Source organism: Haliotis cracherodii, unplaced genomic scaffold (assembly GCF_022045235.1).
Source record: "Haliotis cracherodii isolate W230 unplaced genomic scaffold, xgHalCrac1.p SCAF_9, whole genome shotgun sequence".
Classification (NCBI taxonomy): Eukaryota; Metazoa; Mollusca; class Gastropoda; order Lepetellida; family Haliotidae; genus Haliotis; species Haliotis cracherodii.
Genome location: NW_027266343.1, coordinates 5,261,455 through 5,284,510, shown reverse-complemented (window position 1 = coordinate 5,284,510; position 23,056 = coordinate 5,261,455). Strand labels below are relative to the sequence as shown.

At 39.2% G+C, this 23,056-nt stretch overlaps 2 protein-coding genes across 3 annotated transcripts in view; one reads left to right on the top strand and one right to left on the bottom strand.

Annotated features, from left to right (window-relative positions):
* Positions 1-7,109, top strand: part of LOC139451666 (disintegrin and metalloproteinase domain-containing protein 9-like) — a 124,938-nt gene extending 117,829 nt beyond the window's left edge. Inside the window, exons 20-21 of one of the 2 annotated variants that reach the window (XM_071232986.1) lie at positions 1,063-1,195; positions 1,543-7,109. In XM_071232986.1, the coding sequence (XP_071089087.1) occupies positions 1,063-1,195; positions 1,543-2,776 (1,367 nt within the window). In that variant the 3' untranslated portion in view covers positions 2,777-7,109. Of the gene's footprint in view, positions 1-1,062; positions 1,202-1,542 lie in introns of both variants that reach the window. The other variant, XM_071232985.1, reaches the window with a different exon arrangement.
* Positions 7,110-10,743: 3,634 nt separating this feature from the next.
* LOC139452046 (inter-alpha-trypsin inhibitor heavy chain H4-like) lies at positions 10,744-20,254 on the bottom strand. The gene has a single exon (XM_071233340.1). The coding sequence runs from the start codon at positions 20,044-20,046 to the stop codon at positions 18,022-18,024; it is 2,025 nt and encodes a 674-aa protein (XP_071089441.1). The 5' UTR covers positions 20,047-20,254; the 3' UTR covers positions 10,744-18,021.
* Positions 20,255-23,056: the final 2,802 nt, after the last annotated feature.

Sequence of the window (23,056 nt, the reverse complement as noted above, 5' to 3'; positions counted from 1 at the left end):
GAAATACAAAATTCCTTCATGCAATTCCTTCTCCCACACACTATACACGATTCCTTCTCCCTCTCACTACACACAAATCCTTCTCCCACTCACTACACACAATTCCTTCTCCCTCTCACTACACACAATTCCTTCTCCCTCTCACTACACACAAATCCTTCTCCCTCTCACTACACACAAATCCTTCTCCCACTCACTACACACAGTTCCTTCTCCCACTCACTACACACAAATCCTTCTCCCTCTCACTACACACAAATCCTTCTCCCACTCACTACACACTAATCCTTCTCCCTCTCACTACACATGATTCCTTCTCCCTCTCACTACACACAAATCCTTCTCCCTCTCACTACACACAGTTCCTTCTTCCTCTCACTACACACAAATCCTTCTCCCTCTCACTACACACGATTCCTTCTCCCTCTCACTACACACAAATCCTTCTCCCTCTCACTACACACAAACCCTTCTCCCACTCACTACACACAAATCCTTCTCCCACTCACTACACACGATTCCTTCTCCCTCTCACTACACACAAATCCTTCTCCCTCTCAGTACACACAAATCCTTCTCCCTCTCACTACACACAAATCCTTCTCCCTCTCACTACACACAAACCCTTCTCCCTCTCACTACACACAAATCCTTCTCCCTCTCACTACACACAAATCCTTCTCCCTCTCACTACACACGATTCCTTCTCCCTCTCACTACACCCAAATCCTTCTCCCTCTCACTACACACAAATCCTTCTCCCTCTCACTACACACAAATCCTTCTCCCTCTCACTACACACAAATCCTTCTCCCTCTCACTACACACAGTTCCTTCTTCCTCTCACTACACACAAATCCTTCTCCCTCTCACTACACACAAATCCTTCTCCCTCTCACTACACACAATTCCTTCTCCCTCTCACTACACACAATTCCTTCTCCCTCTCACTACACACAATTCCTTCTCCCTCTCACTACACACAAATCCTTCTCCCACTCACTACACACAGTTCCTTCTTCCTCTCACTAACCACCAGTGATGTTATCCCTGTACTTGCAGCCAACAAGAGTCTCTTGGTGGGCCTGCTAGTGTTCTTCCTGGTCATACTGCCTCTTGTCGGCGTCTTCACCTTCTTTGGCTACTTCTACAGAAGCAAACTCAAGACTTGGTGGCACCTAGGTCCTAAACTCAAGTATGGGTTCGTACAGACTTTTATCCTACTGACTTGACCAGTATTTGACACATGTTAATTTGTAAGAGGCGGTATACTAGTTACATTCATGAACTTTGACTCATTGCAAAATCAAATATTAACTTAATTTTTGATTCAATGTATTGGGAAGTTTCATACATGTGATTTATAGAAAGGGTAATTTCAGTGTCCCTGAATAGAGCGTTCCTTGATGCACATGCATGTTTGAATGTTAATAGAAAGTGCCCTAAGAGAGTATTATGTACCATAGAAAACATCGGAATATAAACTTGCACCCCAAAGAACAGTTATTTTGAGAATAATATGCTGTTTTTATTTTTCTGTAGGGTCCCCGGCAAGAAACCAAAGCCACCTCCACAACCTGTCAGATCCAATGCCAACATCACTGATCAGCGCCCTAAGTCAGTTCATATCAAAAGAGCTCCGACACAAGTGGAAATATCAGACCCTGTTCTCACTGGGAGCACTAACCGAGAGTCACATGCATTTGTGGGACCAGCTAGGCCTATCAGCATGTCACCAAAACGGGAGAGAATTCCAATGAAGCCTGATCCTGTTGTGCCAGCTTCTGCAAAGGTGCAGCCCAAACCTGACAGAGTGTCACAAAAACCTGATCGGAATGCTGCTAAAGCTAAGCCAGATCGGCCTTCAACAAAACCTGAAAGGTCTGGCACACGAAACGACAGATTAGGGCCGCCTGAAGGTGGAGCCAGAATCGTCAAAAGAGAATCTTTCAGAGGGTCAGAAATATCCAGTCCTGTTTTAATGAGTACCACTAACAGGAATTCTGATGTTTTCCCTGAGGATGAATTTCATGAAATTCCCGGTCAGAGTCAGTTGATTCCAAGATCTTCAGGGTCAAGAAGCCCTCCTCCAATTCCAGGCCACGGAACCACTCCTCGTGTAAAACGAACACAGTCTGATCATGGAAAAATAGAGCGACCACTTTCTATTCCTCCTTCTAAAGGAGCTCTAGCTCGTCAAACTGCTGTGAGTACCTCAATGAAGACACAGAGACCTCCTGCCCCTCCACCAAGACCTTTACCACCTGACCCCAAAGAATCAGATTCAGAGGGGCCTGTGTATCAAAATGACATCTCTACGAAAAGCAAAAGTTCTAAACCATTGGCGAGAAAGGATGTAGCTGAGAGGAAGGACCCACTTCCCAAGAAACATATATCCTACAACAGGGATAGTTCCCCAAAACATGATTTATCACAAAGGAAGGAACCTCCCAAGAAGAAGGAGCAAGGTTACCGCGATCGAAACTCGCGGGATCACAGGACTCAAAATTCTGTGAGTGATAGGAACAAGAGTAACGATAGTGCTAGATCCAACATGAACTCAGGCTCGAAAGCCAAGCCTATGTATACAAATCTTGCTTCACCAGAGGGTGATCTTGAGGCTAAAGAACACTCATCAGTGTCTGCCCTCAGGGCCAAATTTGGTGCATCAGACTCGAGAACAGGAAGTGTAGGTCGGAATAATTCACGCCTAAGTGAAAGGCCATCCATTGCCTCCAAGCCTTCCCCCAAAGTGGTGCGGAGTTTTAATGTATGACATCTGTTGCATATACTGTGATCTCACCATTATAAGGATGTAATTATTTTGACTAGTGGAGTGGAAACATTGTCCTGTACAAAACCAGTCATGTTCATCATATTTAGGGGCTCTGTTAGGGTGTGGTGATTTGCCACATGTACAGAATATGTAGGTTTGTAATGATAAATCCCTAACAGATCCCCAATAGTATTGTGTGAAAGAATGCTTTGATATGTCCAAGGCCAATAGCATCTATTTATACAGTCTTCCGTTGTGGACATTGTTACACAACATGGTTTTGTTATGAAGGGTAAAATCTGCTTGGAAAATATTCAATGATATCTGCTGGTTGGTATTAAACGGGGTCATTCTTAAGGAAAAGCAGTCACTCCTCCATGTATAATGCCACCGTTAATGGTGTCATAATAATTCTTGATATCATGCAAGGATGCTGTGGAGTAGTAACATAGTTAAAGAACACTAGCTGTACCCGTAAAGATCCAGGGTTTTGGTCTTCAGCAACCCATGCTTGTCTTAAGAGGTGACTAACGGGATCGGTTGGTCAGGGTCGCTGACTTGGTTTATGTCAGTTGTGTGCATGCGATGCTCATGATGTCAATCACTGGATTGTTTGGTCCAGCATTAAACAACAAACAAACTAAAGAACACTGTGGCCCAACTCACATTAACTTTTGATGTAAGCAACGAGCAACCTGTTGTTGAGCAGCAGACTTGTGGCCACATGACTCTTGGCCTCATTTAACCAAGGGCAGCTGGCAGTGAGTTTGTTTGTATGTTTTTTAATGCCGCAATCAGCAATATTCCAGCTATATGACGGCGGTCTGTAAATAATCGACTCTGGACCAGACAATCCAGTGATTGACATCATGAGCATCGATTCACCCAATTGGGATATGACATGCATCAACCAAGTCAGTGAGCCTGACCAACCGATCCCGTCAGTTGCCTCTTACGACAAACACAGTCGCCTTTTACAGCAAGTATGGGTTGCTGAAGACCTATTCTACCCAAGTTCTTCACAGGTCTGGCAGTGAGTAGCCTAGTGGCTTATTCGTTCACTCGTCACTTGGAAGGTAGAGGTTCTAAACCCTACCCACTTGTGGAGTCATCCACTGTGGTATTGCTAATAATTTGCTGTAAGCAAAATGATCCCATCTCCACTCACTCACTTGTACTGGCAGTAAAAAGATTTGAAATACTTTTTTAGTTCACTCCATTATGTAAATATGGCTGTTCCGCAGTGAACACAAGCATGTACTTGGAAGATGATGTGAGCAGACACCAATACATAAATATGGCTGTTCCACAGTAAGCATGTAAGAGTGAATATTATCCTACCCTGTTTTTCATCCTGGGGATATATTCTCTAGTATCAGGATGATTCCCCCTAGTGAATTTAAACCTATACCAGTGTGTTTAATCCTATACTATACTGTACTCTAGAGTAAAACTTCCCCCGGGATAATATTTAGGTAGGATATAATCCTTGCTTACAAACACACACATACCAGCAGATATCCTTGAAAATGACATGATTTGATTTGTTACGCTGTAAAGCTTTGGCTGATGGATGCCTGTGTATTTAGCGAGTATATCTGAGCTACTTGTGATGTCTGCAAGGGAGTAATGGTCATCACTACTGGGTCGGAGAGTAACAGCTGGAAGTGGTTGCAAAGCTGTTTCGGGTACAACTTATGAAACATATTACAAAATATATATTGTCAAATAAAATAGATTAATATTCAGTCTCAGAAATATTTGTACAGATATAAATTTATTATGTTTTCAGAATTGAAAAAACATCAGAAAATGATTGTGTTAATACTCTCTGTGTCATTTTAATGTAATTATTGGTTTAAATGTAAATTTAGATTATGAGCATCATGGACTTATGTTCATATTTAAGTATTAAAAAGTGACTTTTTTTCTGGACTTGACAATAAAAATTGTGTCTTATGGATATCAGTCAGCGGAGTATATGGGTGATGTATAACGGGGTAGACTGGAGTGATATTGCCTATGTTATATTATGTTTGATCCTCTTATAGAGGGTTCTATCACCACATGTTCCATGGTGGATACATGTAAACTGATAGTGTGGTGGGACCTTGTTGGAATATGGTAACCCTTCAGCATCATGATTCTGTCACAATATAGCCTTCCCATAGAGCCTCCATGCATTCAATAGAATCATGATTCTGTCACAATATAGCCTCCCCATAGAGCCTCCATGCATTCAATAGAATCGTGATTCTGTCACAATATAGCCTCCATGCTTTCAATAGAATCATGATTCTGTCACAATATAGCCTCCCCATAGAGCCTCCATGCATTCAATAGAATCATGATTCTGTCACAATATAGCCATCCCATAGAGCCTCCATATTGTTTCAATAGAATCTTGATTCTGTCACAATATAGCCGCCCCATAGAGCCTCCATGCATTCAATAGAATCGTGCAGCTTATGTTATGAAAATTGTTTAGTTTTCGGGGAAAATATGCAGCATCTTCTCACGTTGCCTTACAGTTTAGTTGCATTTCTGCCTTTGCTGACTTGTACATTTTTATTTTTTGTATATTTTCATAGTCGATTAGACATTCCATAATATATATGCACATGGTTATGATGCAACGTGTAGTGCGTGTGCAGACCTGGAGTGAAGTCACCTTGCGCACATCCCACGCAAATTGAGTACTACCACACGATGCAACATATAGGCTGTATTGTAGGGTATCAACAGAGGTATATAAAGTTGTTCACCAACAATTCTTAGAATATTGCATTGATGCCAACATTGTCATTTTTGGTTCGAAGTTTTATTTTATTGGGAAATAATTTCTGATTTTTTTTTCTCTGAGATGATACGTGCTTCTAGCTGGGACTTCTATATGTTATATACTGAAACACTCTGAAAAGGCATGATCAACTGTAACTTGAAATGGATGTCAAAAATACAATTTTTGCAGTACACGTTGAAACATCAAATGAGATTGAAACACGTACGAAGACATTGTCATGTTTGTTAAACTCATGATTAGATCCCCAGAATGATTGTGTTTCATTTTTGTTTCCATTTTGCAAATAGGTTACAAAAATTTGAATATGCATTTTCAAGGTGTGTCAGTATAATTATATACCAGTTTTATGTGATGAATAACAAGAAATAATCTGTTGGTTGTTTTTTTGTGAAATCGTGGGGTTATTTTACTTGCCATTCATGGCATGTTCGAAAGAGTTCTAAATTCTAAACAGTAATGATTTTTAAAGATAATATCTTAATTTTGAAATCAAAAGAAACATACCTTTTTGTCTTGATTTCAGGAAATCTTTTTATGCCTTTAAGAATTTGTGGTTATGAATATTTTTTTGAAAATATATATGATAATAATGTATTCCTGCAGGTTGTTTACAAAGGACTTTCATTAATAATGGCATTTCTTCCATTGGTCTGGTTGACGTGTGTTATATTGTTTCTGTGGCCCCTTTTGCTTTTGTTGATTTGAAATCTAGTCAGTTTAATTCACAGATAATGTTCCAGGATAGTTATATGAGAGTTTAAGAACAGACAATTGTAGCTCAGACTTTTAATGCCTCAGTGTTTAGCAATATCTGTTGAGAAATTTTGACACACCAAAGCTATTAGTACATATTTATGTAAATGCACATTATTAGTATAACCATATCACATCGTTGCACCTGTGATGTGTTCATGGTAATGTATTATAGATAAAACTACTCATTTTACAGATCATAAGATAGATAAGACAAATATAGATATTGGACCTAACATCATTTGGGGGAGGAGAAGAGAAAAACAATACTACAGTCTTATATAAAGCTTGTGTCTCTCAGTCTAGCATATTTATGCACATATTTTGTGGCGAACATATTCGTTTGCTTTCAGTGGAATACCAAAATTGTGTTTCAAGTTTTCATTTTCTCTAATTTTCATTATTCTAGCGTCAGCAGAATCCCAAAATCAAGAAACAAAATGTCTCAGCGAACTTTAATTCATGTAAACAGCTCTAAATGTCTGTGCTATTAGCTTATATAATGAATAGTGATTAAAGTAAGAGATGTCATTAAGATTGACTGTGAGACTTTGAAAACTGGTATATATACTGTCAACTTGTTTTTTTGGAGTTATCTCACATATGTATGTTAATAAGTTGGAATGGTACTCTTAGAGTGAAACATAGCCCAACTTCATCCACCTGCTGTTCTGTATATACTGATGGACAAAAGTAAGGGAACACACAAATGTTGCAGCTGTTTACATGTGTGCTGAGTATAAATCATTGAAAAGAATAAAGTCTGTTATACACGTGTGTCACTAGTCACAATCTATGATCGTCTTCAAAGAAATACTTCTATTTGTATCTGTTCCTTGTTTTATTTCCTTCATTGTATCATGTTTATTGTTTACAATAGAGTGCAATCCAGAGGAATATTAACATTAAGCCAGATCATTTGATTCGATGAACTTTCCCAAAATTTGGCAGAATATGATTCGCCTGTTGTAAATATGATTATTTTTAACCCTACTTCAAGCACCAGTAGAGTGCACTCTAGAAGAATATTAACATTAAGCCAGATAATTTGATTCGATGAACCTGCTAAAAATTAAGCAGATAATCAAAAAGTATGAAAATGATACACCGTTACAAATATGACTTTTCCCAACCCTACTTCCAGCACCAGTGACACTCAATCTGTTTTACGGCATTCTTTAATTACGATTATAACAATCCATCATTGTGACATCAACTCCAGTCTCAGTCTCCCCTTCGTCACAGCAGCAATCATGCACTGTATGTGTCACAACAGTTACATTTCAGTCCTCTTTCATTATATGCTACAGTTGGCATATTTCTTGAGAACATGGCTTTATTGTGGCTTTATGTGTATATTTTTGTTTAATTTTGTTAATTTTGTCCAGCCAGCTGGTCTGGTATGGCATCATCAACAGATGTTTTGTTGATTCGGTGTCAGTATTTTTGTTTTTAAGGCTTCACAGTGTTTTGTGAGTATGAGTGGATTTGACCAGTATTTAATTGACGAATAAGGTCATGATTTTGTGTAGTTCTCATTTCATGTTAACTAGAACTCATAACATTAGGAGGCAGCATTTGAATTGAAAATAATAGAAACTTCAACCAAGTATTTTTCACAATGCTGGTGGATGTACTTGAGAGAACATCATGTCTGTCCCCATGGAATTGGAATAGGTCCCCAGCAGCCGATGCTTATTGTATGGGCAGGCTCGGTGACTTGGTTGAATACCAGTATGTGTCATTAAATTCTGATCCAGACTCAGTTAGTTGCAGGCTGCCGTTCTATAACTGGAGTATTGCTGCATGTGGCGTTATCTCGTCGGATACAGGGTTGTAATGATTCACTATGGTGAATTAGGATAAAGTTTTCATCACATTGTATCATTACTGCCCTAGTCCTACGTATGTCTGCATCCACTTATTACAATGATAGTATGCCTTTTGGACAATCCGACATCCCTCTATATACTCCTGGAATGACATGCCATCTCTCCTTCTCTACACCCCACTTTCATTTATCAGCCTTTATATGTTGATTTATGGTCTCGTCTCAGTGTGGAGTCAAGTTTGTAGTTGGTACATTAACCCAAACTTCTACCTCCTATATGTATTTTAATCAGGATGGTTTGCAAGACGGCGATAAACCAAACACACCCTCACTCACTCACTCATTCTTGTCCAGAATCCATGACATGATGTCCCAGGCGTTCATAATGAGGGTGAAAGCATGCATTTTCATTGTTTTCATCAGAATTCCAGTGATGCATGTCAGGATCTGTGAACATGATGTGATGTTCTGGGTGCCCAGTGGTCTTTGGGTCAAACCAGCACATGATAGTGTGATGCTCTGGGTGCCCAGTGATCTTTGGGTCAAACTAGCACATGATGTGATGTTCTGGGTGCCCAGTGATCTTTGGGTCAAACCAGCACATGATAGTGTGATGTTCTGGGTGCCCAGTGGTCTTTGGGTCATACCATCACATGATGTGTGATGTTCTGGGTGCCCACTGGCCTTTAGGTCAAACCAGCACATGATAGTGTGATGTTCTGGGTGCCCAGTGGCCTTTCAGTCAAACCAGCACATGATAGTGTGATGTTCTGGGTGCCCAGTGATCTTTGGGTCAAACTAGCACATGATGTGATGTTCTGGGTGCCCAGTGATATTTGGGTCAAACCAGCACATGATAGTGTGATGTTCTAGGTGCCCAGTGGCCTTTAGTCAAACAAGCAGATGATAGTTTTCACGTGTGCATGGGCCTTCATGTTTTAGCTATCGGTGGCCAAGTCACATCTAGTGAGGAACAAGTATTTGTTACAACTGAGTCATGAGGGAGCAACCATTTGATTTTCACTCTGATGCAAATATGGGTCTCTGTTCACAACAAGCATGTCACCTGATGCCAATAGGAGTCACTGTTCAGGGCGATTTGGTTTGAGAGCAGCAATTTTCTCTTAATGATGTTTTTCAACATAAACAGGTGCTTGATGTATGAATACATAAATTTATTGTTCAGTATTCTTTGGCCATTTGTCTGCAAGAGAAGGGCATTTTATTTTTATTTGTACACTGCAAGGCATTTGCAATTGTTTTCAGTAAAACAGTTTCGGTTATTATTCTAGAAAAAGTCCTGGACCCCTTGAAATTGAAATGGCTGTTCCCTTACCTGTCATGACCGGCTAAATATTTCAAAAAGACATCAAGAACATCAGCTTACATACATGACATGTTGCCATTCATATAGAGGAATTCCTTCTGAGCAAATCAGTGGTGTTTCAAAGCCAAAAATGCAGGAGTACAATTATTTGAACTGTGGCTTTCCTACATCTTATACAGGTACACAGTACTTCAAGTTTTATTCATGTCTTGCTTCACCCCTTTCATTCATAATACACTAATATGCAGGGGCGGTATATATATATATTTATTCCATGTCCTATGCAGATATTTAAGCTGAGATGAATGGTGGCATTATTTTATACTCTACAGAGCTGGAAAATCGATGAGAATACCAATTCCATTGTAGATAGTGTTACCATTTCCCCTGATCCTACGATTCTGTGTGATACATGTCCTTGTGTCTTGTAAGTTGTGAGGCAATGATAAGCTGTATAGTCTGTTGTAATCATCAACAAATTACATTTGAATAAACAAAATGTATGTAAATGAAAAACATGCTTGGGAGTCGTTTTTTTACAGTTCGGAGATTGTGGGGGGGGGGGGGGGGGGGGGGGGGGGGGACATTAGGGCCAAAAACCTTGTCATAAAAGCAGACTTGAGGAATGATCAGACTTGGTGACTTGGCTGATTGCCTGTCATCATATCTCTATGGAATGGATCGTTAATTAGGATTTCTATCACTGGTTTGTCTTGTTAATGAATATTGCTGACTCTCCAAGAGGAACCTTGCAGAAGACCTCAGATACGTCTACCTGATTTTATGCATAACAAATCCAGAGTTCAGTCCCTTGTCCACATGCACTGACTAATTCTTCAGTTGTCAGAGCAAAGCCGACATTTTGCACACTTTTATATGTAAAGGCTCCTAAATGGTTAACATCTTCTCCACCTCCGCCAAGATCAGTGGCCCACCAATTAAGAAAATTTTAATTGTTTTACACCGCACTCAGCAATATTCCACTTTATGACGGCGGTCTGTAAATTATCGAGTCTGGACCAGACAATCCAGTGATTAATATCATGAGCATCAATCCACGCAATTGGGATCGATGACATGCATCAACAAAGTCAGCGAGGCTGACCACCCGATCCCGTTAGTCGCCTTTTACGGCAAGCATGGGTTGCTGAAGACCTATTCTACCATGGATCTTCACGGGTCTTATACACATGAAGCATGCCTCAAGCACACATGAAAATATGAACCATAACTTCTAAAAAAATTATTTTTCACATAATAGACAAATAAAACAGTAATGAAATATGGCAAATATTAGAAACATTACAAAAGGAGTTAGGGAATGGCTTGTCAAAGGAACTTATTCACGTTTGTATAGAAGTCCCAGTAATCAATGGTAATAAAGTTTCTTATTTAAAAAATTTATCTACAAAAAAAAAGATTAAAATCCAAATGGAGCCAAGAACAATGCTCAACTACATTTAGTCCCAGAAATGAATCTAAACCATTCTAGACCTAAGTTTGAATCCTTTCTTACTCTATTTTCTTAGACTGGGCGACAGACTAATCTATATACTCAACAGAGCATGACATCTGAATAAACTAGTTTTCTTCTTCATATTCTTTCAAACACAAATATTTTGATTCAATAAGTGTTTACCCTAAGGTCCCTTTGTGATGAAACTCTGCAATTTTTTAATCAAGAGGCAAATTTGGTTTTAGAGGCTTAAATTTTTTTGAACTGCATAGTGACTATGGGACCAATATTCGGTAAACCATACGACAGGTAAATGTCTACATCCACAACAATATCAGCATATTAAACATTATGCTGGTTCTTTTGCAATGGTGCCATGAATCACATATAAATTCATTTAAAATGTTAAAGAAAACATGCTATTGCTATGCCCACTTGTCAAACTACCACAATTCACCGGGAAAGTTTGCCCTTTATAATACTGTAAATCATGAAATTAATGCGTCTCCAAAAGAATGCGACCACTGACCCCTATCCAAAAATGCGACTCAATATGAATGCGACATTCCCCCTCTAAAGAATCAGTGGATCTATATGTAAAGAAAATGTCTTCTGTCAGGTATACAGGAGAATCCTGACCTTAATCCAACCTGACCTCAATCCAATCACACACCAAATAGCACCGCTTATTAGCGCTGAGTAGAGTACTTCCGCTAAAACAATACATAGTGTTTTCCTAAGAACAACATATACTTTTTGTGTGTATTCTGTTGACTGGCATTAAGGAATTTCACAGGAAATACAATAAAACTGAACCAACTCAAGTTAAATCTTTTGTCTCCAATTTTGGGGTATAAATAACGTGACTAAATGGTACTAGTATTCACAATCATAATAACATAAGTGAGTAGAACTCTTGTCTTGGCCCCAGCGCTGACAATTCACAGGATGTAATGAGTTCTTGTATGACATTGTTTATATACTTGTTACAAGTGCTGCTCAATAAACAGTGATGTGGAATACATAGTTGTTTGTTTTTAGTGTATGTCTAAGTTGGTATTTCTGCTAACCAAACTGTCTTATTTTTATATAAATGAGATGTTTATTCATGTGAGCAGACCACTCAAATTTTTCGCATTTAATTCACGCTCGCGTTAATTTCACGATTTACAGAATATGAGGCAACAAATGGACTTTTCACAGAAAGTCTTAGACAAAAGGATAAATTATATTGAAATTTATTGGTAATAAATGTCTTTAAAAGACAATGGTAAAAACAACACAAACAATGCTAAAAAGAAATAGTCTTGGTTCTCAGGCACCGCCCGCATCATCATAAAGTTAGCCACATGTTTCAATATTATTTGTATTTGGAAATTGTTTTAAAAATCCTTTAATATTCGAGGTCCAACCGTAATAAAATACTGTATTCCAGTATTTTACTCATCAAGGAATACATTTATGTAAGGAGGCCCTTTCCCAGGTTGATTGTACACATTGTTTATTTGGTTACACAACTGTTTATTTGGTTACATACTAGTAGTATGTACTACGAAAAAAAAAAAAAAGAGACTCCGCCCGCTCGTACTATATTTTCAAAAAGCATTGTCTGAGAGCCAATTCTTTCATTTTTTTAGCCCAAAATGATTTTATATAAAAGCATATTTTCAATCAAACACATCATGATCATTACATCTGCTGGCTTCAGGATTCACCAGCCTCTATAACAAGAAATACTCAGAACATGAATAAACAAAGAAAAAACAGTACAGTAAAAAATGTGGAAAAAGCGAATACAGTTTTCGACGTAATAAGCGCCCTGCTCAAATAAGCGCCCACCGCGATATTTGCTAATATACTGGCTTGTGAACAATCCCAATTAGCACCCTTTCTGACTGATCAATGTACACAATACTTATTTATTCGCATATAATACCCACTCGTGTTTTATATGCACCCTTAATTATGGGCAATAAATTCTGGAAAAATATATCTGTCGTACATAAAGATTTCAAGCTGTCATCATAAACCACAAAAACTTTTTTTCGAAAAAATAACATTCTAATAAGAGCCCCCTATTTCTAATTTTGAGAGCGCCCTGGGCGCTTATTACGTCAAATACCACACTGGCTTTGGCATAAGAGTGAGTGAGTGAGTGAGTTTGATTTTACGCTGCTTTAGCAATATTCCAGCAATATCACGGCAGGGGACACCAGAAATGGGCTTCACACATTGTACCCATGTCAGGAATCGAACCCGGGTCTTCGGTGTGACGAGCGAACGCTTTAACCAATAGGCCACCCGACCGCCCCTTTTGGCATAAGAATTATGACATTGCTGCGTATTATATAAACAAAGAAGAACAAGGTAAAGTCTAAAGATTTAACAAAAAGGTACACAATAAAATATGAAGAGCATTCATAATATACATCTGCTTAACTAAAAGCAACCAAAAAACTAGTTCATTAATACAACATGTAAGAAAACAATAAATATGATAATGTGAAGTGAAAGAACAAAAAGTACTTTTACATTTTGAACTGTAAAGAATGCTAAAGCACTTCTTAATATCCAACAACATAAAAATCTTAATAATGACACAATAAAAACAATAAACATTATTAGATATACAAACTTATCATATAATGGGTGGGTTTCCCGGCGGGATAAAGCCAACAGATAAAAACGATATCCGTTGGGGTCATATGCAGATATCGAATGCAAATATCAAAGGTCATGTAGGGACTACATTCACTGTTTATAAACCAACATGGCTTCGCCCTCGTCATTCAGCAATCGAGTCAGAATTAACTATCGGGAATCTGGATAAACTACAGGGATAATTGCTATCATTATCATAAGAACAGTCTAATATACTGAAAATCAGTGTCTAACTGTGACGTAGCTAAGGCATTTTATAAGTTTGGCAACTTTGGAGATATAAATTTCGAAACAATTTTGCGAGGGCACTAGGCCTAGCCAAGCGGGATCAGTAGCCATATCTGTGCTTGTAGACCTCTGCGGCTTGAAACCTTCTCCACAAATCAAAATAGTTGGATTTGGCCAAAACATGTTTGAATTGTTACCTTGTTTCGTTTTGTCGCTGTGTGTACATTTGTGACTACACTTCTTAACGTTATGACAGGACTGACCGACTGTCAACGTCTGACCGTGGCCGTGACGTCTCACAGACTAGGGTTAGAGTAGCTTCCTTTTGACAAAGGGCAGTTACTCTAGCGGACAGACTGATGGATTGCCGCGAAAGGCAATTAAAAACAATTGTTGTTATGCGTATATGTTGCTTCGCCACTGTATAAGAAACAGATTTCAGTTGGAACTATATTGGTTACTGTCACTGTCCGACTGACACATCACCTACCCTGTGACGTAATGAATATTAATGCGCGCATTCCAGGAAAACTTGCAATGTTTGGTTAATGTTTGTGAGAGAGGGAAAGTGATTTTGAAGTACAGAATTAAAGAATGACATTATATGATAAAGAGGTTATCACGCTTATGTGTTTGGGTATGGTAAATATCCTGTATTAGGAATAAACACTATGTATTTAGCTCGCTAAATACGATGTTTATTCCTAATGCAGGATATTTACCATCCCAAAACACTTGCGTGATAACCTTTATATACATTCAACATATAAAACCTCTCAAATAAATCACCGTCGAAGTTGAAAAACCATTTATACACTACAATACAGTACATTGTTTGACATTAGGATAAATTGGATCATAAAATTATTTTTTTTAAATATACGAAGAAAGCTTCTACCAAAAAGGAAAAAAATATGTATACTACATATCATGAACCATACATCAAGTTATTCATAGCCAGGGCTTGAAATTCCAAATTCCAAGTGCCCCCGTGCCCACAGCACAAATAAATAGGAATTGGGCTTGCTTGAACTTTATGTACAGTGTCTTGTGGGCAGTCATTTTCATTAAAGGTATACTTATGTTAATGTTTATTTCATGTCTATACAAATTCAAAGTGTCAATGAAACAATATTCCCCCATTGGTCATGTTAGTCAATTAGACTGTGTTGAAACGGAGTACTACTTCCTCCTTATTTGTCCATCGTATGTCAAGTTAAGACAACTATATCTCAAAGCAAAGTTCTAATGTCATCCTAACATTCATAAATTTAATATGCTTCTGTCATCACCAGATACATATATTATTACAAATCTAGCAAAATATCTATATTATGCAAATGAAGTAAGAAATGCGAAACTGAAAGCTTAAAACCTGTCTGTACTCACCTTTTGTACACAAAGGCCTGTGGCCGTTATGTATTGGAAATAAAATGATTGATAGTCATGTTAGTTGCATGTTCCACTTCCGCGAAACGACTTCTTGTTGTAAAATCAATCAGCATTATTTATTGATTTCTGTCGGCCATACATTACAGAAGTTTCACAAGATGTTCAAAACTGCACAAAACAAATTTAAAAGTACTCGCTTCTTTCCATATTTTGAAGGCATGTCACATACATTATATAAACCTTGCGTTTGAATGTAATTGAGTCTTTCCTTATATTTTCTTTGAGAGGCATTTAGAAGTTTCCTCATACTGACTGAATTATCACAAATATTATGTACGTCTTGCTTTTCAAATGGAAGACCAAAAGGATAATCTCCACTATTTCATATTTTTTCAAGCCCTCTGCTGTAACTTCTAAAGAGTGAGTGAGTGAGTATGGTTTTACGCCGCTTTTAGCAATATTCCAGCAATATCACAGCGGGGGACACCAGAAATGGGCTTCACACATTTTACCCATGTCGGGAATCGAACCCGGGTCTTCGGCGTGACGAGCGAACGCTTTAACCACTAGGCTACCCGACCGCCCCTAACTTCTAAAGAAGTAACTGCAGATGATGAGCAAGAAATACAGTCCACATCGCTGAGTGCTGGTGCTAACACTGAAACAGAAAAACTCCCTGAGAATGTCTAAATGTACCACTAAAAGGTCACCATGTGACTTGTCAGTGACAACTCAACATCAGAATGACTTTCATTTAAATGAATACATAATTGACATTTAAATTTAATTATATTTCTACCAACCTTGTGTGGAAAAGCTGGAGTAAATCCGTGAAACATAAAATTAAGAAAGTGTGGTCTTATTACAATTCACACCGAACAGCATAAAGTGTAAACTGCCCCCAAACCAATAAAGATGGGGGTGAGGTGAAATGGTGTTTACGTCCATGTTCTAGAAGAAAGTCTAATAAAATGTAAATTTCCACTGCCTTATGATACCATCAAACTGAAAGAAGAGCTACTCAACTTATTTTTTCTTTGAAAAATTACTAAAATGATAGAAAAATAATGAGGCAATAGCCCATCACCAACTTCTTGTTCAAACAACCAATCACCAAACAAATAGACCGATTTGAATAACACAATAGGTATAAGACAGAACTGTATTACCAACACACTGGTAAATTGCGATACAAGCCTTCAACAATATGTATTGTGCTAGTCGGGTTCTGAACATGCTGAATAGGTCGATATTTTGACAAAATACATTAAGTGTATTCTTGGGGCTATATCAATGATGGAACAAGGCAAAATACATTAAGTGTATTCTTGGGGTTATATCAATGATGGAACAAGACAAAATACATTAAGTGTATTCTTGGGGTTATATCAATGATGGAACAAGACAAAATACATTAAGTGTATTCTTGGGGTTATACCAATGATGGAACAAGACAAAATACATAATGTGTATTCTTGAGATTATATCAATGATGGAACAAGACAAAATACATAATGTGTATTCTGGGGTTATATCTATGATGGAACATGACAATATGCATAAAGTGTATTCTTGGGGTTATATCAATGATGGAACAAGACAAAATACATTAAGTGTATTCTTGGGGTTATATCAATGATGGAACAAGACAAAATACATTAAGTGTATTCTTGGGGTTATATCAATGATGGAACAAGACAAAATACATTAAGTGTATTCTTGGGGTTATATCAATGATGGAACAAGACAATATACATAAAGTGCATAAAAATACACAGATCATATCAAACTTTGCACTGCACTTCTATTAGTACAGAAACTGTTCCCTACATATGAAAAGAATCCAAGAAGTAGTTTTCAAGTTATATGTCGCACAAATGTTAAAGTAAAAACATTCAAGTCCAAAATGAAAAAAAGCTGTATTATGGCAAAAAAATCTAAATATTGAAATCAAACTTTGCAATGCACCTCTCATTTAAGCATGATAAGTATAAAAAGTGTTCCAGTTTGAAAAGAATCTATGAAGTAGACTTAATACCTCGCCCTTTAAGGATGGGGAGTATAATATACTAAACATCGTCCTCATAAGCTAATCTCACACAAATAACATTTCTATTACACAAGGCTATTTGTGGTGGTGTTATCTCCCTTCATTAAGCGTTAGTATTGATACAAATGGTGTCATCAGCCTCTTGACTATAAAATCGGTCCCAACAAATGGGATAAATACCGACATATGGCACAATTATGGTCATAATAATACGAAGGTTAGTCAATGGCAACATATTCCCATACATATCACAATACAGACCTAATATTGCAATATATGATTTCAGTTACCAAATGTAAAATATTGCATCTGATACACATAAAATTGAAAATGAATACAAAATATTTGCACTGAAAGACGAGATGCCAAAGAGCACTGCTGTTTCAATCATTAAACCAATCTAATTGTTGCCATGAAGCAGACTGTCAATGTCCATTTACCATGTTTACTTCACTCAATCACAAAGTTTGTTTTCAATTCAAGCAAGGAAAATCCGATTCATAAATCTTCGCCAATACTTTCTATTAATTTGTTACAGTGGTTGGTATGGGACCCCACATTATGCCTGGGTCCCCAAAAGCAAAACTAAGATCCCCAGAGGTCACAAACAGGAAGGTACAGGTCTAAGGCTGATGTTTTAATTCCTTAGGCTAAACAAGAACCAAATTAGATTTGTCTTTCTTCCATGAAAATCAACGACATGGACCTGTGTTAGTTGTCACAAGCTGGACAACATCGTTTGACCTACAAAAACAACCTTATGATCAGGAACACTGGTAACAGTGTAACAGTCAATCGGCAGGCACAAGATGATCGATATATAACCTTGTTGCGTGACGGGTATGACACTGAGGCCCTTGAAATTTCCTTCCTGTCTTGCTGCTGATCATGCTGATCCTGAACAATCAATAGAGACGTGAGGGGAGTCACAAACTTGTACGCCAGGGACATGTTGAGTGCACGACCTTCCAGAAACTCAAAATCCGCATCAGATGTTAACATTGCCTTCTTCTTCAACAAGTCCTTGATGGTCAGATACGCCCACAACTTCTCGGTAAACTCTCCCGAGGGTCCAGAAAGACGTGTCTTTGATGAATCGGGAACAACAAGCTCAACTGTGTTGGCACTTGCTGTAGAACCCTGCACGGTAGCATCTATCTCATCACCTAGTCTCTTGCCAACAACCACCACTTCTGTTCCAGAGAAGAACTGATTGTATGTTGTTTGGGTCAGCTGTGAGGTGTCCACCTGGATGGTGTTATACTGAAACTTCACATTGAGGAGCAAAGGGATGTTCACTTCTTTAAAGAAATCTGTAAGTTGTTCTGCAGCGTCATCCTCTTCATAAATCCGTCTCGCGAAGCCTCCATTCTCCCAAGATATCTGCTGCAGAAATTCGAAATTCACGCCCGTGCCAAATCCTAGCGAGAATATGGCGACTCTGTTTTCATTCAGACCTTTGACATTTACACGAATTTTTGATACATCAGTTTCTCCAGCTGATGGCTGTCCATCTGTCAGAAATACAATGATGTCAGCTTTGTTGGCCTTGTTTCTAAAAAGGATCCTAAGAGAGTCAGTAAGACCATCATTGATATTTGTGCCTCCACCAGATATCACATTCTCATTAACATAGCTTTGAGCAGTCTGGATATTGTTTGAGGTGGCTTGAAGAGGCTCTGATTGCCACACTCTTATTTCACTATTAAACAGTAATATGTTGAAAAAGTCCACACTACTCAGCTGCTGGAGAATCTGTTTCATTGCGCTTCTTGTTTGTTCAATCTTCCTTCCTCCCATTGAACCACTTACATCAATCACAAATATAATATTTTTGGGGATGGGTGGCAATTCATCCGACTTGTCAACAGCAAAATAATGAACAAAATAATCGTTACTGAGTGCTGAGATAATGTTGCCTCCATCAAATTCATGTTTCAGGTCATAGGACACAACAAACTCCCCATCAATGCCTCTGTCAGCGTTGACTTGGGTCTGTCTCGCCACAGAAGGATTGTACTTGATGTGACGTTTTGAGACAGATGAGAAGAGTGTTGCATGTTCTGACGATGCATCCATAACATCCGTGCTGTTAGGGAGCCGATAGGTAAATCTGTCAAATATTTGAGGACCCTCTTCATAGATAAGATCCAGGGTCAAGTTTTCCACAATCTGTCTGGGTTGGACCATTATCCTCTGTTCATATAAACCCAGGCGTCGCTCCAGCAACTGGAGGTACGTCAGCTCGACGAAGACCTCGCTCTCGGCGGCGACGTTGACGAATGTAGCAAATATGTCCATCCCACGGGCCACGTCTGTAGAAGAGTGTCGAATTTGTCCTGCTGTCTTCCCGTCCTTTTTAGCCTTGTCATACTTTTCCTGAGCCTCTTTTTTCCCATAAACCACAGAATTATAAAACGTGTTGTTGATTATCGTGGTGAAATTGGATATAAAGGCTGATTCGGGTAACTGCACTTCGAAATTCGCTTCTTTACTTTCATTCTTTGAATTCACAATGGTGCTGGATATTTTGACAGTAGCAAATCTGGACTGAACTTGAGAGGTGATGTGTAGTTCTGTGATCTTAGGTACTTCAACCTCAACATCTCCAGGCGCCTGTCTCTTATAACGTGGGGCAAGATGTTTGGATGCCGAAGCGAAAAACGCAAGCGGTGTCCGAGAGCGTACTGAACCTGCAGAAGCGTCACCGATGTCGATGATCGCTAACAGCAGGCAGGTTAGTAGCCTGCTGCCAACGCCCGTCTTCATTGTCAGTCGTTTGTGGCTGAATGACGGTGTTCCAGTAAAGACAAACTGTGGGGACTGTGTCTGGTCACAGCTTCCAGTCCCAGTGATAGCAATTTATCAACTTCTCGAAACACTCTACGGAGAATACCGCCCAAGCAGCACACGTCCTTGTTTTGCGTGTGTCATATTCTAAATATAGCCAAGCCGTGATCGCGGGAGTAAGGTTTGAGATTTGTTCCCGGATCCACCGCTTGGTGTCGCTGCTGTCTTTTCCGCAAGTAAGCTCCTCACAGCAATAGCTCCTTACACATGCGCTGGCATGGAGCTTGACACTCTGTTGACAAACCCAAGTAACTCCCCCATCGCGGATCTCCTTGCGGTCAACCTGGTACCTCCAAGTCATTTGTTTTCAGGTCCAGAAGAGTCCATATATCGAAAATCCTTGGTCAAGGATACTTAACAACTGGACTAGTACTCGGCGTCATGACAATAATCACGTGTTTGTAAACACAACTCGGTGGGAAGTTCAACTCCGTGCATGGCTGAAGGCCGCATAGTACAGTGGGGAGCTGTGACCGGTGGCAGCGATAGGATAGAACTCAGGGAACAGGCTATCGCTGTATGGAGCTTACCCAATGATGAACGATCGCGTATTGATTGATTGAGTGAGTGAGTATGGCTTTACGCCGCTTTTAGCAATATTCCAGCAATATCACGGCGAGGGACACCAGATATGGGCTTCACACATTGTACCCATGTCGGGAATCGAACCCGGGTCTTCGGCGTGACGAGCGAACGCTTTAACCACTAGGCTACCCGACCGCCCCGTATTGACTGATATAGCACAGTCAGAATAAGAAAAGATATAATAAATGTATAATTAGTGACTGTTTTTTGAGAATGTTGAATCAGCCTGAATGATAACAGTTTGTTATGATTATGTTAGGATCGGATAATGTTGTCTTAGTTGAATGTTTGTCATAAAAGTGCAATAATCTTTGATGCGACGTTTAACCCTATCTCACCTCTCCTCCATGGCCAGTAGCCCCATGCAAGGTCAAATCATTAGCAGATGACCCTTTACTTTACAGTTGTATTATGATCTGAACTGGTCTAAAGTATCTTGAGTCAAAAACAATTCGGTCATACTTTTATCAGTACAACGTGTGAAAGTAGACTTAATTTAAGAAAAAAAATCCCAGCAGCAACTATTCTCATCTTAATTCAAAACCTTATTGTGATGAACACATGCTATTTCATATTAATCAGTAAATTTCAATCAACTTCCGTTTACTGACAAAAAAGTGGAATTTGACAGCAACAAAAAAAACCATGGAATATTGGTCAATTGTCAAAACATGTTTATTTAACGACGATTTAAGGAGCATGCGGGTCCCATGTCTTTCTATTTAATTTTTTAAAATCGTCTTTCACAAAATTTACTTGTAAACCCCCAAATATCGAGATTATTGTCTTTAATTTCATTTTGTGCATAGGATATGTCTTTGAAATATTTATCTCATCCTGTGATATTAAAAAGTTGGCAATTTAACTGGACCGCGGCACTCATTAAACATATCACTGTTAAACAGCTAAACATTTGACGTTGTCACAACGTCGTTTACGTTGTCAGAATATTATGATATTACGTCCAGGCATGGTCATTCTGTGAAATCTCATTTATGCTGTCACAACGTTGTGACGACGGGAAAATGATGTATCACAACGTTGTGTTTACGTTGGGTTACGGATGGTCCAGTCCCCTAAGGCGCCGCGATTCGCTGTGCAGAGTTGCGTCGTCCCAGAAACCGATGATTGAGGGTTCGAATTCCGGTTCGCCCCGATTATGTTTCTAGATTTGTCAGCACCATACCCGTATGGGTTACGGATGGCCCAGTCCTCTAAGGCGCCGCCATTCGCTGTGCAGAGTTGCGTCGTCCCAGAAACCTATGATTGTGGGTTCGAATTCCGGTTCGCCCCGATTATGTTTCTAGATTTGTCAGCACCATACCCATGCTCGTGGGTGTCACCAAAGCGGTAAACGTCTGAGACCTGCATCACATCGGGCTTTCCTCCCACATTAAGCTGACACGCCGTCATATAATTGGGGTTTACGTCGCGTTGAAAATATTTGCACTTATATAGCGCGCGTGCGAGCGTGCGTGCGTGCGTGCGTGTGTGTGTGCCTGCCTGCCTGCGTGCGTGCGTGTTTGTGTGTGTGTGTGTGGCTGCTTGTGCTAGCCCGGACTGGTGCCGTTTTCATAGTGCTAGCCCACTGAGATACCACGAACATGAATACCCCTATCAGACACAGTATATTGACTCCGAGTGGTCCAGTCCTTGTTTTAGCCCCTTAATACCGACCGTCAGGTATCAGGCAGGGTATAAAAAAAACCTATCGAACCCCGACCTTCCCCTCAACGGGCGGACCCTGTACTGGACCACGGAGGAGTTAAGGGTGAAACCCTGGTGAATCCCCGCTGAAACCCCAGTGAAACCCCAGTGAAACCCTGTAGTTGACGGAGATATGACTTCCTTCAGATGGTAATGTTCAACGCAGCGTTAACCCCCCACCCCACACCACCCCACCCCATCCACCCTCACCCCCTCATTTACAGAAATATAGAAGAAAAAACACTAACATTTTAACTGAAAGATAACGAGGCAACTCAGTGATGGTTTTAGTGTAATAGAAACAAGCAGATACACAATCAGAATAATATCATTATTAATATACATAACTTGAGCATGTCCTACCCTACTTAATGATTCATGCAAATTCTTGAAGATTGGCAGGTTTATATTATAAACTGGGGAGTAAAAAGAAAGTACCTCTCAGTTGATTTTATGATGTTTTATTTTCGACTGAAAATATGCAAAAAAGAATACCTCTACAATGGTTTTATTTTTCAAAACATAATCTAATTTGAAACCTCAAATCAAAAAGAAGGTTTTCGCACAATACATACCCTCTTACCTTTGAAAATAAACAATTGTCTTTTTCGGCACAAATTTACAACATGGTCATGTG

Coding starts and splice junctions, on each gene's coding strand:
- LOC139452046 (XM_071233340.1), bottom strand. CDS start 20,046: ATGAAGACGGGCGTTGGCAGCAGGCTACTAACCTGCCTGCTGTTAGCG.